Here is a 27,204-nt window from a genome sequence, read left to right as displayed (position 1 = left end):
TTTATTTTGGTAGAATTTTACTGAGCCCAAAATTTTGAACATTCGTGTATATGCTTTTAAAAGCGGAAAAAACAATTGTCCTAATTAGCGTACACGAGATTATAATAAAGCAGAGACCGAACACTTTGCCTTTTTCTTTTTCCAAAGTTTCCTACTATGGCGATGGCTTGTCTCATGAATATTAAAGACATACTGACGTTGCTTCCCGTATGGACCAGTAAAAAAAAAATCCTAATTAATATTTGAGCCCCGCCTTATTCAAAATTGAAGATTCGTTCAGCAAATCAGAAAGAACTTAGAACAAACGTCATCCTGCCTTCTTAATATTCATGAGCAATGTCTTCGCCATAATAGGATTCGTAAATTCCCCTCCAGTAGAGACGCCAGGAAGCTTCAGCGCAGTTCAACTGCGGCCGCGGCTTTATTCTGTGCTCTGTGATTGTCTAGACGATATCAATAACATGAAACGGTTTCCTCACTCTGCTCGGAATAATTCAGTGCTCTGGAGGGGTATAATAAATGGACTCTAACGGACAGCTGAACTTCAATTCATCGTTTCCCTCCGCCCGGTGTCAAACTAATGGCAAACGTGAAAGTCGCGATTCGAGTCCGTCCACTGAACTCCAGGTACGATAAGCTTTCATGAATCTTATATTGCATTAATTATCTGTAAAAGTGCACGATAAAAACGAATGAATAGAGTCATAAGGAGTTTATAAACAGCGTTGAGTTGTTGGTGCTGTTGCTATGTCTGGGAATAGACCAGCGCCGACTGAAACAAATAAACTGCCGATCAATAAAACTATTGCGCGAGCTCTGCATTTACACAACTCATTATATTGCAAATCTATATGATGCACTATATATGCAAGTCTTTTAAATTTTTAACACGTCAATCTAGAGATAAAAAAGAATGATAGCATATTCAAAAACAGCGCATAAGCATGCATTAAATATATAATGCATAAGCAGTGCATACATGAAGATAATGCGTAAGCAATGCACATGAAGTTGTATTGAGCAATGCTCTTTTGGTGCCCGATAAATATACCATAATCTCCAAAAATCTCTTTGAATCCCCTTAAAACCCCTTCCCCCAAAGAAACTGACAGTACTGTATAATTGCAATGTCTTGTTTGTATCAATTTTACAGAATTGCATTACAAATGTGTTGCATCAGTAAAATCTAATGGATGTGTTTTGCTTTAACTTTTTAAAAAGGGGGGTATCCTGTACACAGAGTTTGCCTCATGAGAGCCCACTGCCCCACCCTCCAGCATTAGCCAAATTACTACAGTATGTGGGTGCTGGACAGGGGGGTAAAGAAACTCCTCCCAGATTGACACACAAAGCTGTTTGCGTGTGTTTGGCCGGAGCTGCTGCCCTTGACATTTAAAGAGTCTCCCTGAAGTGTGTGCATCACAAAGGACGACTTCACGGCTGTCCGTCTCTATTGTGCAAATGAACATGGCTTTTTAACAAGCAGGCCATTGGATTTATGAGTATGCGCATAATAAATATGTGACTATGTACTTTGTGCTTTGTCTAAAAAAATATGACTTCTGTTTGAGTTTGGTTTTAGCTGCTGCAGATGGCAGGAATTGTGTGGGAATGGCACAGAAATATAAGTTTGTAAACAAAGTTATTTTTTCTTTCCACCGATTGTTATAAAATGCACCGTTTCTAGGCAAAAGTATGTATACACACACACACACACGCTGACAGGCGAAGCAGGCTGTTGTGGTTGTGGGTACTAGGGCCTCCATTCATCATTGGCACAGTGAAACAGACCCACATGGTACTACACAAGCTAAGAGCTTCATAACTCTGAGCATTCAGTGGGAAGGTCCATTGCTTAAAGGTGTGTAACATCTGCTGCATTATCTGCAGCAAACAAAACTGGAAAATAGGTTGATATTATATATATATATATATACATATATATATATATTTTTTTTACATTTTCAAATAAAAATTGGCGCAAAAAACTTGCCATGACACTAGGGTTGCTAATGTGCTCCAAATGGCTTTTAGTGTGCTTCTGTGCAGTTGCTAGGGTATTTTAGATGGTTTCTAGGCTGTTCTTACTGGTTAAAAGTCAAACAGAGTCATAGGAACCCATCCTCAAACTTGAAGTAACATGTAGTAGGCCTATTTTTAATAATTTTTATTTGATACATATACACTACTGGTCAAAAGTTTGGATTTTTGATTTGAAAAATTTCGGCTGCATTTATTTGATTAAAATCATTTAGTGAATATGGTTACTATTAATAATACTACCATTGGAAAACCTGTTTTCAATTTATGTTATGTATGTTATATGTTTCAATTAGTAATTTATTCCTGTGATTGAAAAGCTGAATTTTCAGCATTGTCACATGATCCATCAGAAATCATTTTAATATGCTGTATCGGGGGCTTATTATTTGCCAGCTATTATTAGTAATAATTTATTAATAATTGTTTTAATTATTAGAAATGTTGGAAACATATTTTTATGGAAATCATGATACATATATATATTTTTTAAAGATTTTTTGAATAAAGAAATTCAAAAGAACAACACTTATTTGAAATAGAAATCTTTTTACAACATTGTAAATATCTGTACCACTTTTATTTATTTATTTATTATTTATTTTATTTAGTCATTTAGCAGACGCTTTTATCCAAAGCGACTTACAAATGAAGACATAAGAAGCAATCAAAGCAAACAAAAGAGCAACAACATGCAAGTGCTATTACAAATCTTGGTTAGCTTAACGCAGTACAGATAATTATTATTATTATTATTATTATTTTACATATTTGTTTTAAATAAAAAGACATATAGATAAAATAAAATTAGAATAGAGAGTGCTAGAGTTAGAGGGTCAAGTAAAGATGAAGCCATTTCTTGAAGATGGCTAAGGATTCGGCTGCTCTGATTGAGTTGGGCGGGTCATTCCACCAGATGGGAACAGTTAATGAAAAAGTCCATGAAAGTGTTTGTGTGTGTCTTTGGGATGGCACAATAATGCGTCGTTCACTTGAAGAACGCAAGCTTCTAGAGGGCACATAGGTCTGAAATAATGAATTTAGGTAAAGGGTGCAGAGCCAGTGGTGGTTTTGTAAGCAAACATTAATGCCTTGAATTTAATGCGAGCAGCTATTGGTAGCCAGTGCAAATTGATGAACAGAGGCGTGACGTGCGTTCTTTTCGGCTCATTAAAGATTAATCTTGCAGCGGCATTTTGGATTAATTGTAGAGGTTTAATAGAATTGGCTGGAAGACCTGCCAAGAGAGCATTGCAATAGTCAAGTCTGGACAGAACAAGAGCCTGAACAAGGAGTTGTGTTGCATGTTCCGAGAGACAGGGCCTGATGTTCTTAATATTGTATAATGCAAATCTGCAGGACCGGGCAGTTTTAGCAATGTGGTCTGAGAAATTCAGCTGATCATCAATCACAACGCCAAGGTTTCTGGCTGTTTTTGAAGGAGTAATGGTAGATGAGCCTAACTGGAAGGTGAGATTGTGATGAATCGATGGGTTTGCTGAAACTACAAGCAATTCTGTCTTAGCTAGGTTGAGTTGAAGGTGATGGTCCATCATCCAGCAAGAAATGCCTGTTAGACACGCTGAGATGCGAGCAGCTATCGTCGGATCATCAGGATGGAATGAGAGGTAGACTTGAGTGTCATCAGCATAGCAGTGATATGAAAAGTCATGTTTCTGAATGACAGAACCTAGTGATGCCATGTAGACAGAAAAGAGAAGTGGCCCAAGAACTGAGCCCTGAGGCACCCCAGTAGCTAGATGTTGCGACTTGGATACCTCACCTCTCCAAGATACTTTGAAGGACCTATCAGAGAGGTAAGACTCAAACCACTGGAGTGTGGTTCCTGAGAACTTTTGATCAATTTAATTTATATTTTTAATTAATGAATGAATGAATATTTATTTATTTTTCTTTCATACCCCAAGTTTTTGAATGGTAGTGTATCAAAGTTTCCAAAAAATATTAAGTAGCAAAAATAAATAAATAACAATAATAATTATACTATTATTATTATTATTAGTAGTAGTAGTAGTAGTAATTTTATAATAATAATTATTATTATACTTATTATGATTTTAAGTGTTATTTATTATTAATATTTAAGTTTAACACCCATCCCATGGTGGACCTGAACATCTTGATTCTCATCAATTTATAATCATCAATTTATACAAACTTTTTCACTTCATTTTTAGTCCCATAATAACTGACATCAACAACAAACAGGTAGTACTGCCCCAAACCCACACCATTGGTTGAGTCAGAAGTTGACGTAGACAGTGTTTTGAAAGCACCTCAGAGCCTAGATTCAAGATTTTTATTCGTCACATACACAATTATACAGTATATTATAACCAGCAGTGAAATGTAAGTCAGGTCCGCTCCAAGGACAGTGCAATTATAAAGAATACAAATATTAAGAAAAAGAAAAGTAGAAAAAAAAAAGAATAAAATAAAATAAAAGATAAAAAATATAAATATGCAGGTCAGTATGTTGTTGACAAATAGTAATATAACAGGAATGTGCAAGAGAATGTGCAAAAAAGTTGTACAGGGTATTTAAATAGCAGCAATATGAGGTAGAAAAAATTATGAATAGCTTATTGATATATTGATATTAACATGGAGTCAAGTGATGTTATGACACAGAGTTAGAGTTTAGGAGCCTGATGGCCTGGGGGAAGAAGCTCCTCCTAAGTCTCTCAGTTTTTGCCATCAGGCTACGGAAGCGATTACCAGATGGAAGCAAAGTGAATAGACGGTTACCAGGGTGATTTGAGTCCTTGATGATTTTGACAGCTGTATTTTTGCAGCGTTTGAGATAGATGTCCTGGAGAGAGGGGAGAGCAGACCCTGAGATGTGCTCAGCTAAGCGCACAACTCTCGTGCTTTGCAGTCCTGATTGGAGCTGTTTCCATACCACACTGAGATGCACTGAGTCAATACACTATCTATGGTCCCTGAATAGAAAGTTTTCAGGATTGCTGGTGAGACCCTGAATTTCCTCAGCTGTCGCAGATGGTACAGTCTTTGCCTGGCTTTCTTAACCTGTGTTTGGATGTGTGTAGTCCAAGTCAGGTTCTCGGAGATGTTTACACCGAGGTACTTGAAGCTACTCACCCTCTCCACAGGGGTCCCACTGATCATAAGAGGTGTGTAGGGCTGCTGCTGTCTCTTCCTAAAGTCCATGATCAGCTCTTTAATTTTGCTCACATTCAGAGAGAGACAGTTGTCCTGGCACCATGATGTGAGTCTCTCTACCTCATCCAAGTATGCGGTCTCATCGTTGTTGGAGATGAGGCCCAGAACCACAGTATCATCAGCGAATTTGACAATAGATGTGGAGCTGTGAGAGGACACGCAGTCATGCATGTAGAGAGAGTAGAGCAGGGGACTCAGGACACAGCCCTGTGGGGCTCCTACGTTCAGGGTGATGGAGTTTGAGGTGAACTGGCCAACTTTCACCACTTGAGGTCTGCCGGTGAGGAAGTCTTGAATCCAGTCACAGAGTGAGGAGTTTAGGCCGAGGTCTGTGAGTTTAGATGCCAGCTTGATGGGGACTATAGTGTTGAAAGCTGAGCTATAGTCAATGAATAGCAGCCTTACATAATTCCCATTGTTGCTGTCCAAGTGTGTGAGGGAAGAGTGGAGGACGTGAGAGATGGCATCGTCCGTAGATCTGTTTGGGCGATAGGCAAACTGAAGAGGGTCCAAAGTATCAGGTATGGAGGAGCAAATGTGGCTCTTTGCAAGTCTCTCAAAAACCTTCATGACTATAGATGTGAGGGCAACTGGGCGATAGTCATTCAGGCAAGAGGGTTTATTGTTCTTAGGCACAGGGATTATTACGGCTTTTTTAAATGAGGTGGGAACTACGGAGGTAGCAAGGGACTCATTAAAGATAGACGTGAACAAACCAGCGAGCTGTTCAGCGCAGGACCTCAGAACACGGCCTGTTATCCCATCAGGTCCGGCTGCTTTCCTGACGTTCACTTTCTTTAGCGCCCACCGAACCTCCGGCCACAGTGTGAAAGTCCACATACTGTACGAATAGCTTACTTATAGTTGTGTGTGCGCATTAAACTAAATAGGAAAACATATTTTAACACTGAAAAATGACACACTGTGAGATGAAGTTTAGACAAACAAGGCCTTCCCCGGCCTGCACACGTTGTCAGAGTTTAGATCTGTACACACCCGTGCTCCTACACTGGATTTCATTCTCTTGCATCAGTTTTATCTGGAACCTGATACTGGAGAGATTGCACAGCTGTCCTCGCTGCTCTCTCACACACTGACACATCCTGCACGCTCACGCACACACCTGCTTCAGCTCAGCTGTGCGGCTCATGGAGCAGTTTTCAGCCGTCTGTTTTCATTTGATTCTGACCTTCTCATGCTGCGCAGCAGAGCTGTGCAGACGAATCCTCCAGACCCCCGGCCTCTCACTCCACTGCCCTGTCTGAATATGGGCTTGGATATGATCGCAGCCAAATAAACATGCCTCTGAGGATTGTAGAAGGATTATGGTTAACCTGGAGCGAATCAAACCATGCAATATAAAAACAAAAAAGTAAAATATCAATTAAGAAGTCTAAAGTCTATTATCTTAGGGAAAAGATTTTACTTATATTTGCACTTTTTTTAAGAATTATTTGATGAATAGAATGTTTAAAAGAGCAGCAATTATTTGAAATAGAAATCTTTTGTAACATTGTAAGTGTCTATGCTGTCACTTTTGATCCGTTTAATCCATCCTTGCTGAATAAAAGTATTAAAGTCTTTAAAAAAAAAAAAAAATGAATACATGCTCCAAACGTTTGAACGATAGTGTAAGAACAAAGGAAGGGCATTTTTGCCTGCATATTTCAAATAACTAGGTCATATTTGACACTTTAAATGGCATTTCCCCTTCAAGCCTTGATTATTTTCTGACACTGGGAACTTGTTATTCTACACTATTCACATGTTCAGTAATTACTGAGCCTTTAGCCTGTTTTAAGATTCATGAACTTTTAATAAGGCACTAGTTTGTCAAAAAAAAAATGAATATGGTTGTTCTATAAATGTCTACTTAGCAGTGCTCTGTGCAGTGTCTTGAATATCAGTGTGTTTGTTTTTGTTCTGCAGGGAGAGTCTGGATGGAGGACGATTAGCTGTACAAGTGGAAGACAAGGTGGTGAGGGTCCGAAATGTGAAGGTAGGTCCATTTTTGTTTAAATATTAGTTCATATGTAATATTTATGATCATTTATGGAATATTTATGATGCCAGAAAGTACCTTTTTTTTTAAATTGCACCAGAAATTGTCAGTTGTTGACATTGTTGTAAGAGTTCAAAGAGGAGGCGGTGTCAGGGTTAGATGGCTACTTGCAGTATCTCAGCAACAGGAAGTTGATAGTGAAAATGATTCTCTTCCTGCTGGATTACTCATTTGTTTATTTATTCCGTTTATGAAAAGCATAAACATGAAAATCCCAAAAACCTGAACAATCAGCACATTCTCAGTTTTTTGTTCTTTGATTAAGAGATATCCCAGCAGCTGGGTTAGTAGGTTATTTGGCTGCTATTACTTTAAGAGCTGCCGCTGCTGAACGTGATACGCATGCTTGTTTCATTTGCGCTTTAATATGAAATGAGACCGGTTACAGCGCACCACTGTTTTGTGTGTGCAATTGAAGAGCATGCACTACAAGCACAGTGTAACGTCTGACAGGACAAGAAGATTTATTTTTACTGACATATGGCCGGCCTGACAACATCTCATCCGACCACAGTTCACCGTTGTTCTACCGAAGCTCCTCATCACCTGTAACGCTTCTGCTCTTGTTTAACTAGTGCCTCTCGCTGAGGTGAAGTGAAGTTCACGTCTGAAAAGTCTCCTCTTTGATATTGTTGTAAAGACGTTCTGCATCTAAATAAGCGCAATTGTTGTCAAGAAAAGAGACAAGCAGCAGTTGTGAGTGGGGTGGCCAACCCTAGCTCCATTAAACTGGAAAAATTAATCACTTGCGTTAATGTGCTAATTTTGATAGTACTAAAATAAATACTATTGTTCAAAAGTTTGGGGTCAGTAAAATATTTTTTTCTTTAGAAGAAATTAATACTTTTATTCAGCAAGGATGCTTTACTTTGATCAAAAGTGACTGTAAAGACTTTTACATTGTTACAAATAAAAATCTATTTCAAATGAATGTATCTGAAATGGCTTTTAATGTAACTGTGTCTCAAATGTATAGACACATTCTTACGTCTGAAGCAGGAAACACTCCCTTCCATTCAGCACTTGATTAATGGATTAATGAAATGGTAGAGGCCACATCTGGTCACCTGCTGTGAGCACGAGAGCAAGATAAATACTTACTTTCCACCAGCTTTTTTTAAAGAAAGTAAAATGGTTTTCAAGGGAAAAGACGGGCTGACATAAAGACAAGCGTGGAAGGCTGACAGTAAAAACAGCAAGAAACACATTTTCATATTGTATTATTTGTTCACGCTGCACACATTAGAGGATAAGTGGTCTATGATCAGATCATTGTTCTTTTTGATAGCAGTCACATTAACTGAGTGAAGAATGTCAGTCGACGGAATCTCATTTAGAGTGAAATGAGAATCCAGAGGTCCAAGGAAGTCTGAAAGATGCATTGTTATGTCTTTATCCTTTTTTCACCTAAACGTTGGGCTCTGGATTTATATCACCATCTTGAAATAATCATAATGTTATCAAAGCCATGGCCTGGCTGTTAACACAGATGCTTTGACACGCTGTCTATACTACAGTTTCATATACAATAGTGTGAAAGTTAAGTACTAAAGTAGTGCATTTTTGCCAGATCAGATTGTTTTTTATAGAGTAAAATATAGTAGTTAAAATAATTTAATAGTTCAACCAAAAATGAACACTCTGTCATCATTTAAGCTACTCACCCTCATGTCATTCTAAACCTGTATAACTTTCTTTCTTCTGTGGAACAAAAAAGAAGGTATTTTAAACTTTGTCATTAATCAAACAGTTTTAGTGACCTTTGGCTTCCACTGTATGGACAAAAAATTACATGCAGTGTTATTTTAGTGTTTTTATATACTAAGACAGGTATTATTTGTATTTTGAATAAGCTTTATTTTTTAAGTTTTATTGATTTTTATGTGATTTTGTCTTTTTTTATCTTTATTTTTTTATCTATATTTATCTTTATTTAGAAATATTTCTTCAATTTATTTTATGTAAGTTTTACTTGTAGCAATATTAGTGTGTAAAATTCAAATTATTTTAATTGTTGGTCAGGCAACATTTCCAATTTTCACTTAAGTTTAACTTCAGGTTTTTCATCTAATATTTATATTTTAATTTATTGTCTTAATGAAAATGATTTGTAATAGTTTTAGATAACTAAAAATGCTGCATTATACAGGCTTGGAACAACATGAGAGCGAGTAAACCAAAAAAGGGGGTAAGTTAAGCCTATCTTTTTAAGTGCAAATTTAGAGGATCCAAGACGAGTGAATGAATGCTAAATCTTTAGCCATTACTTTGAGAAGTGGTCCTATAAAACTTTTGGATGTTTAAGCCACACTTAAAAATATATGAATGCCATTGAAATACAGTGTTTTTAAATGTTGGTAACAATGCTTTTGGGACAGTTAAAATAGTAAAGTACTAATAAATGTAGTACTTATAATAAAGTACTCTAGTTTCATAATGTTTCGGGATATCAGGCCAATTGGAGCATGGCCATATTATTAGATCTGATTTTGTGTATTAGTGTTGAGCCTAAATATAACGGTGCTGAGTGCAATGTTGGGGCTCATTAGTGAAGCTGTGGGCCATATTGTGAGGTCATTAAGTCAGCTGTGGGATTGCAATTGTGTGAATAATTACACACCAGAGCTGCAAATGTAACGTTGTCTGGGTGACTGGTTGGCAATGTCCAGGCATGTTTCTGCACACTCCTCCAAATGCACACGCTGTGCCGTGAAGATCTGTTTGACTGGGCGAATAATGAGCTGAGATATACATAATCTGTTTGCTGAGATCTGTGAAATAACTTACGCTGACGGGTCGGATCGCGTCTGGTAATGCTCGGATGCTCAAGTCATTTGTCTCCAAGCCTAACTACTTCCTAATTGTTGCTTTTGAGCCCACTAAAGAGTATCCCAGACGTAAGCTACAGGCTCACAGCCTTGCTTCTTGGCATCAGTGTGCTGTAACATTATTAGTGGAAAAATTGAGGACATAAAGGGCTGGTCTCCCAGTAACTGATTAAATGGGCTAAATAGATTTTCAATGGAAAATCACTTTTCTCAAAGTCTAATGTAGTTTGTGAACACACTTAATGAGAAAGAATCATAATGAAGGGTTATCAGCTGTAACGAGTGTTGTATAAGAAAATGGGTGTAATATAAAACTTGGCTGGGTGGATAACTAAGTATGTGAAACATCTTCAGTCATTTCAACAGAAAACATGATATCACTGTCACAGTGAGTAGTTGTGTGATGTAATATGATTTGTTTTAGTGAAGTTGTTAAATAACACTACTCATCATATGAGGATTTCAAAAAACCACTAACCCTAAACATTAAACTCCCAGCATGTAACTTAAGAATGAGACCTTAAATTGTGTGTTGAGAAGAGCTGAACTATTGCTATTTAGCATCCACCTAGCAGCAAGCAACCTTATAGAAATGCACTAAAAACAGGGGTGCGAATCCTAGAGGTATTGTTAACCACATAGTTGTTAATAACATAGCTCAACGATTTAGTGTTTCCCGAAACTATAGCTCCAACGAAAATTCACAGACCGCATCACAAAGTTGTGTTCAGAACTACAGCTCTGTTAAGAAGCATCTGTTCTTCTTAGTATAACATCTTGATAGATTTATATATATTTAATTCTATGTCTTTAAGTTAGACAGGGGTAAGGGGGGGAGCAGTATGACCAGAATTTTATATCACGAATATGAGTAATTTAAAAATTTTTGATACTATAGAAATTTCATAATTCTTGTCACCAGTGTCAATATCACAGAACACTTAAAAAAATAAGAAAGTAATTACCAGCAATGGGACAAAAAAAATACAATAGAACAAATAAATAAGAAATGCTACATACATTGTATAACGTAATCAAATGTATAAAACACTGCATATTCTTCACTGTGTAAATTAAATATTCTTTTCTTATTAAAGTTACAAAAGCAATTTAGTCAAGAGCAGTGAGAGATTTTTCTTTTATTTTTTTTCTCTTTTGTTTGATTAACATGAATGACAGACAGCAGGAATTTTAGACTGCTGTCACTTTAAGAGCTGCCCGGATCCAATACTGTTACTGTACTGTACTGTTCTTCCTCAGCTGTTTGCTTTCACTTAAGACCTACTGTGATTATGAGGATACTTGCAAAGAGGGGCATTTTGACACATTCAAGTGTGTGTTTAACCATTCAAGGCCTATAAAGCGTCATAAATAACTCTATAGCTCTATAATAAATAGCTCTATGAGGCCCGTCTTCATGTGTGCGTGCCTCTCAGACAGCGTGCAGATATAGCGAAATGAGTTCTTTCACTGCTGATTGTTTCAACAGCTTAAAATCACTTGATTTAAAAACGCAATGCTTAAAAACGCATACAAATGATAGGATTTCATGACCATGTAGCACAGCAACGTCACGTGAGCATGTAACAGCGATAGAGATGACGGTTCAAAATCTCTACCGGTTAACCGTGTCTACCGGTATATCGCCCACCCCTACCTGGGGGAACCCATGATTGAACAAAACATCTGGTAATGAAGTAGTCTTCTGATGCCGTGTTTGTTATTTACATTAATAATCGGACATTAATTTGATCTCAAATTGATTAATTAGCCGAAGTTATTGCACCACGACCTGTGTGATGCTGATTGTGACATTAACATCATGCATGCGGTTAGTTAATTTCTCCAACAATGCATTATACTAGGGTAGGCAAACCACAGAACGCCACTGTGGCAGGAAAGAAGCACCAATCGTAAAAAAAATCTAGTTTATTTTGCTAACTGTCTTCCATTTTATCTCCATTTGTTCTCTATGTAGTTGGAGGGGCGTTTGGACGGGCGATCAGAAGGTCTACCTGACTCCAGGGAGAAGTTAATGGAGTTTGGGTTTGATTTCTGCTACTGGTCCGTGGATCCAGCGGCTCCCAATTATGCGTCACAAGAGGAGGTGAGCTTCCACTTTAATGTATGTTTAGTGTATCTGCACTGATGTTGATGTCACACCGATGAACCTGTATATCTCCTGTGTCCTGGGTGGAGGCTGGTGAATGATAATCGGAGGACTGCAGGATGATAGTGTAATCAAAACCTTTGACCCACCAGGAAAAGGTCTGAGGAAATATTATCCCTCAGCAGAATCAAAACACTGCTCATATATTACATCATCTCTGTGAAGGGAGTATTCCCTCCCTACATAGTCTGAGATTTATTTTAACCTGCATGTGGGTGTGCAAAGTTGGCTGGACGATTAAGGTCAGAAACATACTTTACATACATATACAAGTACGCACATGTAGTTGTGAAGGCTTTAGTGCTTATAAAATAACTATATATTACTTTTATATATAGTACTATATATTACTATATTGGTGTCCACAGCAACAAACAATAACACTCAGTTTATTATAAGAGTGTGCTGCAGTTACAGTATATACAGTAAGTCAGGTGGTTTCTGATTGGCTGTCAATGTTTTTATCATTCATTAGCTAGAAAAAAGTTATGAAAGTGATTTGATGTTATTTGTCTATGCCGTTGTCGTTATAGTTGTGTAGTTCTGGTGTGGATGCTATTCTCATAGAATTAGAATGACTATTAAAACTTTAGTTATAGTAACCTTCATCGTTTTCATGCTTGGTATATGAACGGGCCTTAACTTAAACTTCCTTTGTAAAGTAGAATTGATAGAATTACAGCCAATCATAAGATATTTTGCAGAGTGGGATATTGAAACAATGAGATTTCATTGGCCACGTACACACGGCAGCTAAATTCGGTTGTCAGTTCACGTTTTACTCGCGTACACATAATTCACTAAAATACGGGAGTGACAGTGACAACCGCATTAACTCCTGAAAAATACAGATAGTGACAACCGCATTTACAGTAATTCTAGTGTGTACGGAACTGAACTGAACAACTTAATGACGTATTTGAATGTGCATCAGTGGATTAGTCTGTTTGTGAGATGCAAGAAAATAACAGTGAAAGAAGTCTTAACTTAGCACGGGGCTAGCTGCATTCATGAGCCCTGCTGTAAAGTGTCAGTGTTACCAGATCTTCATAGAAAAAAAACCCAACAAACAAGGACAAGTACAAAAAACATAAAAACACCCAAATGCTTTGTTTTATAACATCAAAAAAAAAAACTAAATCATATATCTCATATCCGTGAATGACCACAGTTTATTAACTCCATAAAGTGCCTATCTTTATAAGCTAAGATCAAACAACATGTCAAGCGCTTGTAAATATGAGGACATGGCAACACTGCAAGACAGCGCTCTCTAAAGCAGCCCCCCGAGCATAAACACAACACTGCACATCTATCAGCGGTAGTTTAGTTAAAATCGGACAAAAAGAGTCTTTAGTCAAGAAATGGCACATAACAAACGGCTAAAGTTTTATTCACTCCTGCAAGACGACAGAATGTTGCTATGGTTACAAATGCGTTTAAATGCGGTTGTCACTCCTGAAACTTGCAGTGTGTACGTGGCCACTGATTCAACAATAATTGAAATTAATTGAATACTGTTGGACTGCTGCAAAAACCACAAGTTCTCTCAAACTTCAGACCAACAAGCATGGATCTCATACACATAGTACTCACAGTTAACCAAGTTAAGTTAAACAAGTGAACTATATCTTTCTTTTGTCAGTGAATCTTCTCCTCAGTCACGCCCTGGTGTCTTTGTCCACACTGTATGAAAGACTGAGCTGTGATTGCCCACGCACAGAGGATGACCTTGTCTACACAACACTTTTCTTTCTCTTCTCTCGCTTCTCTTTCAGTTTTGCCCAGTCAGAGCTTTACGGCAGAAGCCTGGAGCTTGCATTTCTTAGGCGGCCTGCAGCAAAGTCTGGTTAGAGAGAAAGAAACTGACCTCTTTTTGGAGTCCTGTGGGAGGTTTACGTCAAAATTGAAGTACACTTTGGGCTTTAGTGTACATTACTAGTCTTGTGGGGATCAATTCATCCATGAAAGTTAATTCACAAAACAAAATATGTTTGTCTTTATAAACTTTAATCAAAATCTGAAAATATGCTTCCCCTCTGGATTGATGTTTCTTCTCTGGTGACGTCAATTTGATGCTGGAGACAAACATCCTTGAACCATTTCCCTCAGAAAACGTCAGTTTGCTGTGAGCTAGTGATTGCGAGGGGGTGTGTGAAAATCAGGCCTCTATTTTTTTTTTTCATTCAGTATTCAGTTCACTCAGAAATATGTGAAGTGAAGCCAGTCTTTTTTTTTCTCAGACTCAAATTTTGTAATAACATTAATAGCTGATGCAAAGTTACCACAGTTTTAATGTAATACCAATAACTCTAGAAACTGTGGCATTTTGAATTAAACTTTGGTTAGCATGTAAATATTTGCATGAGTAAGAGACCACATTACAGTCAGGATAAATGCTTTTCTCTGTTCAGCTCTCTTTCATCTTTTTTATTTTATTTTTTTTTATTAAAGATTCATTTAATATTACGTTTGCCACTGTGCAGTTTTCAAGCTAAATGCACACGTTGCTGACATGTGAATCGTTTTATCCAATTTAGTATAATTGTTTTTTTAGGGAAAAGGGTCTCATGAAGTCTCACATGTTGCTCTTTAATTGGATCTTCCTGTGAACTGCTGTTCTCTATGGCTGCAAGCAACAGAATGAGACTGGAGCCTCTCCTTCCTGTGGGGTCTCCAGAGACGCCTCAGCTCCTTCTCTCTAACTTCTCTCCCACTCTTCCCCTTTAGAAGCCAGCTGCCCCTCCCTGTGCTTCTCTCTGTGCATGTGGGAATATACTTTGTTTTTTTTAGTGGCTAAAAGATTGGTGGTTGTCTCTGGAGGAACATGTCTATCTGTATATGTCCATGTCTGAAGAGAAAGCAGAGGGCTTGGAGAGATGGATCAGGTCTTGGAGCAGAATAGATAAAGATGGGTAATGGAAGCCAGCTGTTGTGAAGGCAAAGGTTGGATCCCATCCTGGGTATTGGATTAAACAGCATCTAAACCATCCGTAAAGCTTTTAGGGCATACTTTTGTAACAAAATAACCATTTGTGAATCATTCTGAGGTAGTTATTTTTAATGAACCAGTTGAACCAATGCACTTGCAGTTGATTGTAGGAAAGGGGCAGGGTTTATGCAAACTAAATGATTGAGGAGCGTCTCGCTGCAGCCCACAAGATCCAGGGGGCGTGGTTGGATCCAGATCCAACTCCTCCCACCTTACATTTACCTAAACCTACCCATCTCCACCCCCTGATCCCTAAACCCACTCATCTCCACCCCTAAACCTACCAATCTCCACCCCCTAAATGTGGATCCAACCACGCCCCCTGGATCTTGTGTGCTGCAGCGAGCCCTACTTGAAATGATGGTCCAGCTAAAAAAATGAATAAAAACATAATTTCTCACGATGAGATCAGTAACATACATTTAGAAAATATGTACGGTGAATTTCTATTTCATGCTGACTTTTAAGATAAATGTATGTGCACTCTGGTAGTAAAAATAAATAGTTTCAAAGGGATAGTTCTCCCAAAAATGAAAATTCTGTCATTATACTCACCCTCATGTCGTTCCAAACCCGTAAGACCTTCGTTCGTCTTTGGAACACCTATTAAGATATTATTTATGAAATCTGAGAGCTCTTTGACCCTGCATTGACAGCAACACAACTGAAATGTTTCCAGACCCAGAAACATATTAAGGACATCAATAAAATAGTTCATGTGACATCAGTGGTTCAACCATAATTTTACGAAGCTGCTAGAATACTTTTTGTGTGCAAAGAAAACAAAAATAAAACCTTTTATTCAACAATTCTTCTTGCATGCATCGTGACACTCTCTATAATGGCGGAATACGTGATTTGGAAGAGAAGAATTGTTGAATACATTTTTTTTTTTTTTTGCGCACAAAAAGTATTCTTGTAGCTTTGGAAAATTATGGTTGAACCACTGATGTCACATGGAGTATTTTATCAATGTCCTTACCACGTTTCTGGGCCTGGAAACATTTCAGTTGCATTGCTGCTGATGCAGGGTGAAAGAGCTCTCAGATTTCATCAAAAATATCTTAATTTGTGTTCTGAAGATGAACGAAGATCTTATGGTTTTGGAACGACATGAGGGTGAGTAATTAATGACAGAATTTTCATTTTTGGGTGAACTATCCTTTTAAAACAAAGATTATTGGAGTATGTTTTACAAGAAAATACTATTTCATTCTTTCTACTTCAAAATTTCACATTTAATTCAATTAATGTTGAACGTATGTGCCCTTTAAATCTCTTCTATTTCAGTTTCAATTGATTTGATTTTCTCAGGTTTTCACAGCTTAAGTAATGACATTGTTTGAGAGAGTTGAGATGATATTAAACAAAAGATGAGAGAGTAAAATAGAGGAAGGTGAAGGGCACTGGGGTCGCTTTTAGCTACAGCCCCTCTCTTGCCAGCAGCACAGCTGCTTTAGTAAATGATTTTTCACAGACAGATTGCACTGAGAGGACGTCATTGGTCCAGAGCTGAAACACAATGCTGGTTTTCTTTTCCAAGTGAAGTCAGCTTTGTGTTTTTACCCTCCCTCTTTCTCTTTATCACTCTCTCTCTCTCTCTCTCCCTCTTTTTCTTTTGGATACAGTGCATGACTTTATTATGCTCTTGGTATTTCTGGGTTTCTGTGTCAGTGGTGTGAAGAAACAGACTGACCACGTAAAATCAATCAATTCTTTCAATGACGCAGAAATGAACACGTGTCTTTTGAACTTTATGTTCATCAAAGATTCCTGAAAGGAAATCATGATTTATTATTAAGCAACATAAATGTTAATAAGAAATGTTTCTTGAGCTCCAAATCAGCATATTACAATGATTTCTGAAGGATCATGCGATACTGATGACTGGAATAATGATGCTGAAAATTCAGCTTTGACATCACAGAAGTAAATTACATTTTAAAATAGAAAACAGTTATTTTAACTTTAATATATATGTATGTCAATATATATATATATATATATATATATATATATATATATATATATATATATATATATATATATATATATATATAAAACATTAGAGACATTAAAAAATCTTACAGATTCCAAACTTTTTAGTAGGCTATATGTACCTCTCCGTTACTACATTACTATAGGGTGGACTTTAAATTGTGCTGCAGGCTGTGAAAGTCATTTACCCTAATAAGACCAGCTGCGATACGGGCAACTTTTATTAGAGTGGGATTGGAGGAGGAGATTGGGGGGGGACTCCACTGTTTTTTTTTTTAATCCTGTAGTTTAGCTTCCTATTGGCTAATTGCAGCAACAGTTGGTGTCTTGGAATTCCTGCAGAAACTCCAGTCCAGTCTCTCACTCACTCTCATTCTTTAGCTCATTCGTTTTCTGTAGGCCGTTTCTGTGTAGCCCTCAGACCTCTTTCCCTCCCCTTGCAAATTTGACCCACATAATGTCTGTGAAAGTATGACAAACGAGAAGCGAGTTGAACTCCTGCCAATCAGCTCTGTGTCGTTCTCTTTCTCCCACAGTCCACCCCTCCACCCCTTTAACCCAGCTTTCCCTACAGTCGCATGCAGCTATAAACATGCAGGATCTCAGAATCATAACATGAAACTATCACCACCAAGTCTAGTTGTATTTATTACCAGGTTTGAAGTTCAGATATTACAATAACACCGTTTTAGTGAGATTGTTTACTCGTTTACTCATTATTTAGCCTTATTGTTCCAAACATGAATGACTTTTTTTTTTTTTTACATGGATCATAAAGGGAGATATTTAGCACAATATCCATACTTTCAGCTGCTCTTTTAAAATGATAATTTATAGTTGTCATCACCATCCACTTCCATTGTTTACATTTTGCATTTTTGGTTTTGCATTGTTGATCTAGATTTTATAATTGAAATTTGTCATATTTATTACTACTGTTCAAAAGATTGGGAATGGTAATTTTTTTTTATGTTTTTGAAAGAAGCCTCTTATGCTCACTAAAACTGCATCAAAATATAGTAAAAACACTAACAGTGACATATTACATTTGAAAGTAACCCTTTTTTGTATTTTAAAATATCATTTATTCCTGTGATAGCAAAGCTGAATTTTCAGCATCATAACTCCAGTCTTCAGTGTCACATGATCCTTCAGAAATCATTCTAATATGCTGATTTGGTGCTAAAGAAATATTCTTTGTCTTTAGTGCTGTCAAGCGATTAATTGCGATTGATTGCATCCAAAATAAAAGTTTTTGTTTGCATAATATATGTATGTGTTCTGTGTATATTTATTATGTTTATATATAAATACACAGACATACAGTATATATTTTGAAAATATTTACATGTATTTACACGTCTATATTTATATTCATATAACTTATATTATAAATAAATATATTTAATAAACATAACATTGTTCTGAAATATAGACATGCATGTGTGTGTATTTATATATAAACATAATAAATATACACAGTACACATACATATATTATGTAAACAAACTTATTTTGGATGCGATTAATCATTTGACAGCGCTAGTCTTTACTGTCGCTTTTGATCAATTTAATGCTAAATAAAAGTATTAATTTCTTTTAAAGTAAAATGGAATGGCATATCTGGTACCGTCATACACCTGGTATGGTAAAGTACATTTCGTATACATATTTTAATATTGATTTTTTGATTTCATATGTTTTGTTGGTATTTGTGTGATTCTTCAAGTTCCTGCAATGTAATTACTCCCTGTAATGTATATGCAAGAGGAACTGACGTATTGGTCTGTGGTCTGGGACAGCCTTTGCCTTGGATGGGCTTCAGTTGGCACTCCCCATGAGATCTCACAAGAAACAAGGAGTTTTTCAGAGGTGGCTATTAAAAAAGCCACATTAAAGAGCCTTTCCCCACTGTAGCGCTCCACAAACTGATTACAGGCCTTAAGATTTTAAAGTGGGTGTATTACGCACTAACAGTTTATTAATGGAGTTATTCTGCTTGAATAATTCATCTTGAAGCATTCTGCTTTTAGCCTCTCTTGTACTACATCTTTGACCACGGCATTTAAACCCTTTAAGAAGCCAAGACCATACCCACGATATTGTTGTTTGTTATTGAAAGACGTCATCTCCCTTAATTTAGACCGCCTGACTCTTCCTTTCCACTGCCCCACTTTTGGGTTTGCCCCTCCCTGATCGTGCGTCTCCTCTTTGGGATCACGTTGCCCGAAGCATTAACCTTCTGGGCAACTTCCTGTCCAGAATCAACTCTATATTCAGCTTTCCTCTTGCATTGTGACAAAGTCTATTTGTTTTTGTTTGTGGTATGAGGAGGGAAAAATAGGAAAGCAAACATCAGATGCTTTTGGCCAAGGTTTCCTATGGCTGTACACATGCACACATTCATAATTTCATGCACAAACACAATCATAGGGGGGGATTTAATTAAATTTATTATTATTATTATTGTGTGGTCATATTGAGTGGTTTCTGTAAAAACAACCATGTGAATGTGGCGTGAGGCAACTGAAGTAGAAAGAGTTTTTATTTTTTTAATGGTGACATATTATGAAAATCTGACTTTTTCTGCATTTAAGTGCTATAACTGGGCCCCCGGTGCATCTACCAACCCAAGAAACGTGAAAAAGAACAACCCAGTAATTTTTTTTGGTGAGCTTTTCTCTGCTTGTGAAAAATGAGTTCGTCAGATTTTGCTCCCTCCGTGCCATAGAAAGCAGATCTTATTATAATATTACTGCCCCTTAATCTGCACGTTTCCACCCACGGCGCCACCATTGTGTTTTCACAAGGGACGGTGTACCAGTTCTAACGTCATGGCGAAAGTTCAAGTAAAGCATGCTAACTGTTCTGTCTTTGGCATTACTTTTTAAATATGACCAGGACTTGATTGTTTGTTTTTAATATAAGTTCTATTTATAGCAAATGTAAAAAGCCCTTTCACACCAAAAAGTGTAATGAATAAACCTCAGGCTAAAGGAAGAGTAAATTTATGTCTGTACAGTAGAACGCAGGAGAAGAAAGTTCAACACTCTTCAGCAATAAAAAAAACCCAAAAAACAATGAAGCACAATTGTTAGTTTATCTAAAATCATTTTTGCTTATTAGTATGGTTGAACTGGATCATCAAAGGTCAGCAGCGAAGACATCGGTTAATAAAACGGGGATTAGATACATTTGTGTTAACATATTTAATTATTGCAGGCTTGCCTCATTCTGAGTTTGCATTTCACTGTTTTAATTCATTTTGATGAATAAATCCTTCTTTTTTTTTTTTTTTGCAAGTGGGATGAATTAATGCACATTCACATTTAGTCTAGAACTGCAGTAATATTATGTTCACACAGCGCACACAACGCCTCTGTACTTCCGATTTCTCCCAGCACGGGGATAGGAGACTTGTCAGTCAATAAATGGAAAACAAAGTAACTTTTTTTAATATTTTCTTGTAAATGAAAAAGTAATGCGTTACTTTACTAGTTTCTTAAAAGTAATCTGATTACGTAACTCCCATTACTTGTAATGCGTTACCCCCAACACTGGACATAACTGACTTTTTCTGTTTTTAACATAAACTTGACAGTTTAAGCGCAATAAGACATGAAAGAGTTTAGTACTCACAGCTGATTTCTGTGCGTGTGCTTCAGATGTTTGCGCTCAGAAAACTGTACATCAGAAGTCACCGTATATCATTACGTTATCTGAAAACTCCTACTTTTTTGATGGTGCTTCTAAATGTTTTTAAATTGTTAGCAAAATTGAACAAATTTTGCTTTTAGTAAAGTTAGACAAATTACTTGTCGTGTGCTGTATGGCATTTCACTACTACCCACCCTAAACGCATTGCTGTTTAAGAAGTTGTTAGAGAGTGCTCTGGCAAAAGTCCAGTGGTGACAGGGAGAGCAAATTAAAAGAACGTGCTGTGACAGTGGAAAAAAAAGCATCTTACATGAGCAGAGTTCAGTGGAGAGTGAGTTAAGATGGACTCCTCTAACAAGCTCCCTCACTGATTCTTTCAAGTTGAAGAAGCTCAGAGCTCAGGCTAATTAGAGTGAGTCAGACAGAAGCGGCTGCTAGATGCTGATCCACTCTCCCTGCAGACAGCATCCCAATTAGCCTCTATTCACACCCTACACAGAGACCGCAACGGCCCCAGGACTCTCCTCATCTCAGCCAAATACATACCTGGGTTACAATACCCTGAGAGAGTCTCTTGTTTTGCTGATTCACTGGGTTTTCAATGGACGTGAAGGTCAAATTACTTCCTCTCTCCCACACCTGTAGTACACAATAAGAAAGATTGTCTTTTATGCGTTTCGTTTTTGTAATGCTTTTGAAAGTTCATGAAGATAGACAAAGGTTTGTGTGAAAAACAATCGTTTGGCAGTTGGGCATTAACCTGTTTTTCTTTCTTTTTCTTTTTTTGGCTATTAATACCTCCTTTAAGGGTTGGCATGAGGGCAAGGCTGTTTGAAGAAAACATTACAGTGCCATTTATTGGCTAATCTTATAATCTTAGCTTTTTCTCGTGTGTTAGCTGTTAAACATTATTATAATGTGTACATGCTTTCTCTCTGAGATCTACAATGCCTCTTTTATTACCCATCTACACAGTTACTCTACTATAATAGGGGTTATTTTAATGCTAGTAATTATAACCTTGGTCATTTGCATCGGTGGGTTACTCCTTGTGCAAAAAAACTTAGGTTTTTGGTTTGATTCGGGCCTAAAGTTTGACAAACAGATGAATGGTGTAGTTAAGTCGTGTTTTTTCCATCTTCGTCGCCTGGCTAAAGTGAAATCATTCTTGCATTCGTTATTACTCGCTTGAACTATTGCAATTCTCTTTATTATGGGATAAATTGTTCATCTATGGAGCAGTTACAACTGGTCCAAAATGCAGCAGCCAGGCTCCTGACTGGAATTCGTAAATATGAGCATATTTTGATCTCATTGCAGTGGTTGCCGATAAAATTGAGAGTTGAATTTAAAATACTAATTCTGGTTTTTAAATCACTAAATAGTCTTGCACCGGTTTAGTTGTTGCTTTCACACAAACCAATGCGATCACGAAGGTCGGAGCATTTAAAAATGCTATCCGTTCCTAGGTCCAGACTGAAACATTGTGGTGATCAAGCTTTTGCTGTTGCCGGGCCAACTCTTTGAAACAATCTCCATGTAGCTTTCCGAACAGCACCTTCTTTATACACTTTTAAATCGATGCTTAAATCTTATTTATTTTAAAAATTTATGATGGGTTAAATTTTTTTTTTATTGTGCTGTGTTTTTTGTATATTGTCTATATTTTGATTGCTGTACAGCACTTTGGTCAACCTGTTGGTTGTTTTAAAATGTGCTTTATAAATAAAGAAAGAAGAAGAAGTTTTCTTACATGTCCAGAGTGTCAGATAGTCTTACAGGCATAGTTCACCCCAAAACCCTCATGTTGCTCCAAACCTGTATGATTTTCTGTGGAACGTAAATGGAGGAATCTAAATAATGTAAAGTTACAATGAATGGGAAATGGAGATTTTAAACTTTAATAAATAAAATTACCGTAAAAGTGTCCACATGTGTCACCCAGGCAATTCATAATAATCCTCCCCTCCAGTGGTTTGTTGACAGTACCAAGGAAAACATTAGTCAGATTTGTGTATTAATCATTCAGACCAGTTTTGTGAAATGAATAAACCGATTCATTGAAAGGATCAGTCTAAAAATAATTTCACAAATTGATTAATGATGACATATTAGTTTTTGAACTATTCCTTTAAATTTGTGTTTTTATTGTATTTTGTTTATCTTTATTGTAATTGTATTTTTTTGGAATCTACTGTTTAAAGATCAGTATTACAATTGTGTACACTTTAAAGAAAACCCCAACCCTACTATGAGCAATAGTACTAGTGATGCTTGCCTCTGTAAAATAGTGATGCGCCAACAAATTTAAGTTTTCATTTGGCCAAAAATGGAAACCGAAAATAAAGCTTTGCTAATTAAATTTGGGTAATTGAACTCTGCATGTTTTCAATGTGTTGTGTTCTCAAGTGATAAATTAAACCAGTCGTAATCATGTTATTTGGCAATGAACCGCCTGTCGATATTTTACATATTGCTACTCTAGCGTCATTTCTGGTCACGATGAAGTTTGTCCACACTATGTGCACAAAAGAGATGCTGACAGAGTCAAAATGCAATATTGGAAAAGCTAATTAAACGTTACTGTTGCGGTCAGTGGTTTCGGCCCTCCAAAACTATTTCGGCTAAAACCAAAAGTTTTTTTTTTATTTGCTGTTTTTGCTGAATATTTTTGGTTGCTGCCATTTTGATGCATCACTATTCTTTAGAGACAGCAAAGTTGATTGAGAAGTTTGCCCTCACCAGACATGTGTCAAGCCAGTGTCGTCGCCAAGATGAAGTGTAATACAAACACAGGGTAAATGCCAGCGTAGTGGAACATTCTTTCAAAGCAATTTCATTTAGATACAAGGGTTCAATATTTCTCAAGAAAAATAGACTGAAGGAAGAGAAAGAGGAAAATAAAGCAGTCCAAGTGGGGCCGGTGAGAGAGCAGTAGGTCTCTGTGTTTTCATTTCTCCTCTCCTAACAGTGAGAGTGGCAGAAGTTTGATCTCCACACACTCTGAGAACCTCAGGCGAACAGAGATGCAGCACATTCTCTTTGCTTGAAACCTGCACAAACATAACCTTCAGAGAACAGGCTCGCTCTCTTTCTCTCAAAAAAACACAGATCAACAATCAAATTCTGTCAACAAACCTATTGAAAGAGCACAGAACAAGAATGTCATCTGTGTGTCAGAACATAAGACATATTAATAGAAATTACAATAAAACATACTTTTCTTAAACTGTGTGTGTCAAAAGTGTGCTTTCTCCTGTAGGTGTTTCAAGATATGGGTGTGTGTGTCCTGTCTGGAGCTTCAGAGGGGTATAACGTGTGTCTGTTTGCGTATGGACAGACGGGCTCAGGGAAAACTTACACCATGATGGGCACTCCAGTGAGTAACTAATTGTATGAGATAAAGAAAATTGTGAAGCACTATTTCAACCTAAATATTATGTATCCTCTTTATATGTGCAGGACTCCATTGGACTGACCCCAAGGATCTGTCAAGTAAGTCACTGGCATTTAAGGGATAGTTCACCCAAAAATTAAAATTCTGTCATCAGTTACTCATGGCATTCCAAAGCCATAAGACTTTAATGATTTTTGTCCCTACACAACCACATTTAGATGTTTCAAAAAGTTCATAAAGACATTGTTATCGTAAACTTGAGAAGTTTAATTCAAGTCTTCTGAAGAGACACAATCAATTTAAACAGAAAATAGAAGATGTTTGCTGACACGCATGCATCAAGTGAGTATGGTCACGTTTGTGCTTACCACGACTGCCCCCCACGACTGGGGGGCAGTCGTGGCCTAATGGATGGAGAGTTGGACTTGTAACCTGGAGGTCGTGGGTTTGAGTCTCAGGTCCGGCAGGGATTGTAGGTGGGGGAGTGAATAACCAACACTCTCTCCACCCTCAATACCACGACTGAAGTGAGACCCTTGAGCAAGGCACCGAACCTCCAACTGCTCCCCGGGCGCCACAGCATAAATGGCTGCCCACTGCTCCGGGTATATGTTCACGACTGTGTGTACACTTGGATGGGTTAAATGCAGAGCACAAATTCCGAGTATGGGCACACCACACACCACTTCCCTTTCCCCTTTCCCTTTGATGTGCTCTTTGTATGTATGTTGATCAGTGATTATAAAAAAGTCTTATAAAAACCTAGGGCCCTGTGATTTCCGCAATGCAGAAATTGCGGTCGGATTTGCAGAATCCAGTCATAAAAATAGAATTTACTGTATAATGCAGAATGTCAAGGAATTGGCCAAACTGTGGATGAATAAATCAAAAATAGGTCAGTACACTTAAAGCAAAATGTGATATGATCTTGTGTCTGTGAATATTAAGCCACAAAATACTATTTAATTATCCTGTTCTGCATGTTTCTGTGTGAATAAATGCCGCAGGTTTCGTTTACTACACGCATGCTAATGAAAAATTTACAGTGGTGTGAAAAAGTGTTGGCCCCCTTCCTGATCTTTTTATTTTTTGCATGTTTGTCACACTTTAATGTTTCAGATCAAACAAATTTAAATATTAATCAAAGATAACACAAGTAAACACAACATGCAGTTGGTTTTTTATTATGAAGGGAAAACAAAATCCAAACCCACATGGCCCTGTGTGAAAAAGTGCTTGCCCCCTAAACCTAATAACTGGTTGGGCCACCCTTAGCAACAACTGCAATCAAGCGTTTGCGATAACTTGCAATGAGTCTGTTACAGCGCTGTGGAGGAATTTTGGCCCACTCATCTTGGCAGAATTGTTGTAATTCAGCCACATTGGAGGGTTTTCGAGCATGAACTGCCTTTTTAAGGTCATGCCACAGCATCTCAATAGGATTCAGGTCAGGACTTGGACTAGGCCACTCCAAAGTCTTCATTTTGTTTTTCTTCAGCCATTCAGAGGTGGATTTGCTGGTGTGTTTTGGATCATTGTCCTGCTGCAGAACCCAAGTTCGCTTCAGCTTGAGGTCACGAACAGATGGCCGGACATTGTCTCTCAGGATTGTTTGGTAGACAGCTGAATTCATGGTTCCATTTATCACAGCAAGTCTTCCAGGTCCTGAAGCAGCAAAACAGCCCCAGACCATCACACTACCACCACCATATTTTACTGTTGGTATGATGTTCTTTTTCTGAAATGCTGTGTTACTTTTACGCCAGATGTAATGGGACACACACCTTCCAAAAAGTTCAGCTTTTGTCTCGTCAGTCCACAGAGTATTTTCCCAAAAGTCTTTGGGATCATCAAGATGTTTTATGGCAAAACTGAGACGAGCCTTTATGTTCTTTTTGCTCAGCAGCGGTTTTCGTCTTGGAACTCTGCCATGCAGGCCATTTTTGTCCAGTCTCTTTCTTATGGTGGAGTCATGAACACTGACCTTAACTGAGGCAAGTGAGGCCTGCAGTTCTTTAGATGTTGTTGTGATGAGTCGTCGCTGCGCTCTTGGGGTAATTTTGGTCGGCCGGCCACTCCTGGGAAGGTTCACCACTGTTCCATGTTTTCGCCATTTGTGGATAATGACTCTCACTGTGGTTCGCTGGAGTCCCAAAGCTTTAGAAATGGCTTTATAACCTTTTCCAGACTGATAGATCTCAATTACTTTCTTTCTCATTTGTTCACTTTTTCACACAGGGCCATGTGGGTTTGGATTTTTTTTAAATGGCGATGTTGTGTTTACTTGTTATCTTTGATTAATATTTAAATTAGTTTGATGTGAAACATTAAAGTGTGACAAACATGCAATAAAATAAAAAATCAGGAAGGGGCCAACACTTTTTCACACCACTGTAGATACATAACAGTATTTCTGAAAAATAAATCAATCAATTAAAAAACATAAAATCAATCATTTAGAGATGCTTTTGATTATTAAAAATGTAAAACCATTAAAATGAAATTTATAAAATTAATGGAAATCAGAATTTGGTAATAAAAACAAAAAATGAAACATTTCATAGGGCCTTAATTTTTATTTTTGTTAAACTTTTAATAAATTGCTGTTAAATTGTGTAAGTTTCATGATTTTAATTAATTAGACATGCTTTTTGATTAATACAATTTAACTGAACCATTAAAACAGGGTTTAGAAGAATTAAAACGAGGGAAATAGGGAATCCAGAAAAGTTCAAACGGAAAAAAATGAATTTGGGAAAAAATGTATTTCATAGGGCCCTAGATTAAACTTCTTGATTCATATGGATTGCTTTTATGATGTCTTTTGAGCCTTTTGAAGCATCAAATTTTTGGTTT

The 27,204-nt window shown here is 37.3% G+C and overlaps 1 protein-coding gene across 1 annotated transcript in view; it reads left to right on the top strand.

Moving 5' to 3' along the window:
* Positions 1–347: 347 nt before the first annotated feature.
* LOC306886366 (uncharacterized protein) overlaps positions 348–27,204 on the top strand; it is a 52,046-nt gene continuing 25,189 nt past the window's right edge. The window contains exons 1-5 of the mRNA XM_079443400.1: positions 348–627; positions 7,174–7,243; positions 12,113–12,241; positions 24,214–24,330; positions 24,414–24,446. Of these exons, the coding sequence (XP_079299526.1) occupies positions 581–627; positions 7,174–7,243; positions 12,113–12,241; positions 24,214–24,330; positions 24,414–24,446 (396 nt within the window). The 5' untranslated portion in view covers positions 348–580. The remainder of the gene's footprint in view (positions 628–7,173; positions 7,244–12,112; positions 12,242–24,213; positions 24,331–24,413; positions 24,447–27,204) is intronic.

The sequence above is a fragment of the Barbus barbus genome (assembly GCF_936440315.1).
Source record: "Barbus barbus genome assembly, chromosome: 20".
In the NCBI taxonomy this organism is placed as follows: domain Eukaryota; kingdom Metazoa; phylum Chordata; class Actinopteri; order Cypriniformes; family Cyprinidae; genus Barbus; species Barbus barbus.
This window is presented reverse-complemented; position numbering and strand designations above follow the sequence as displayed.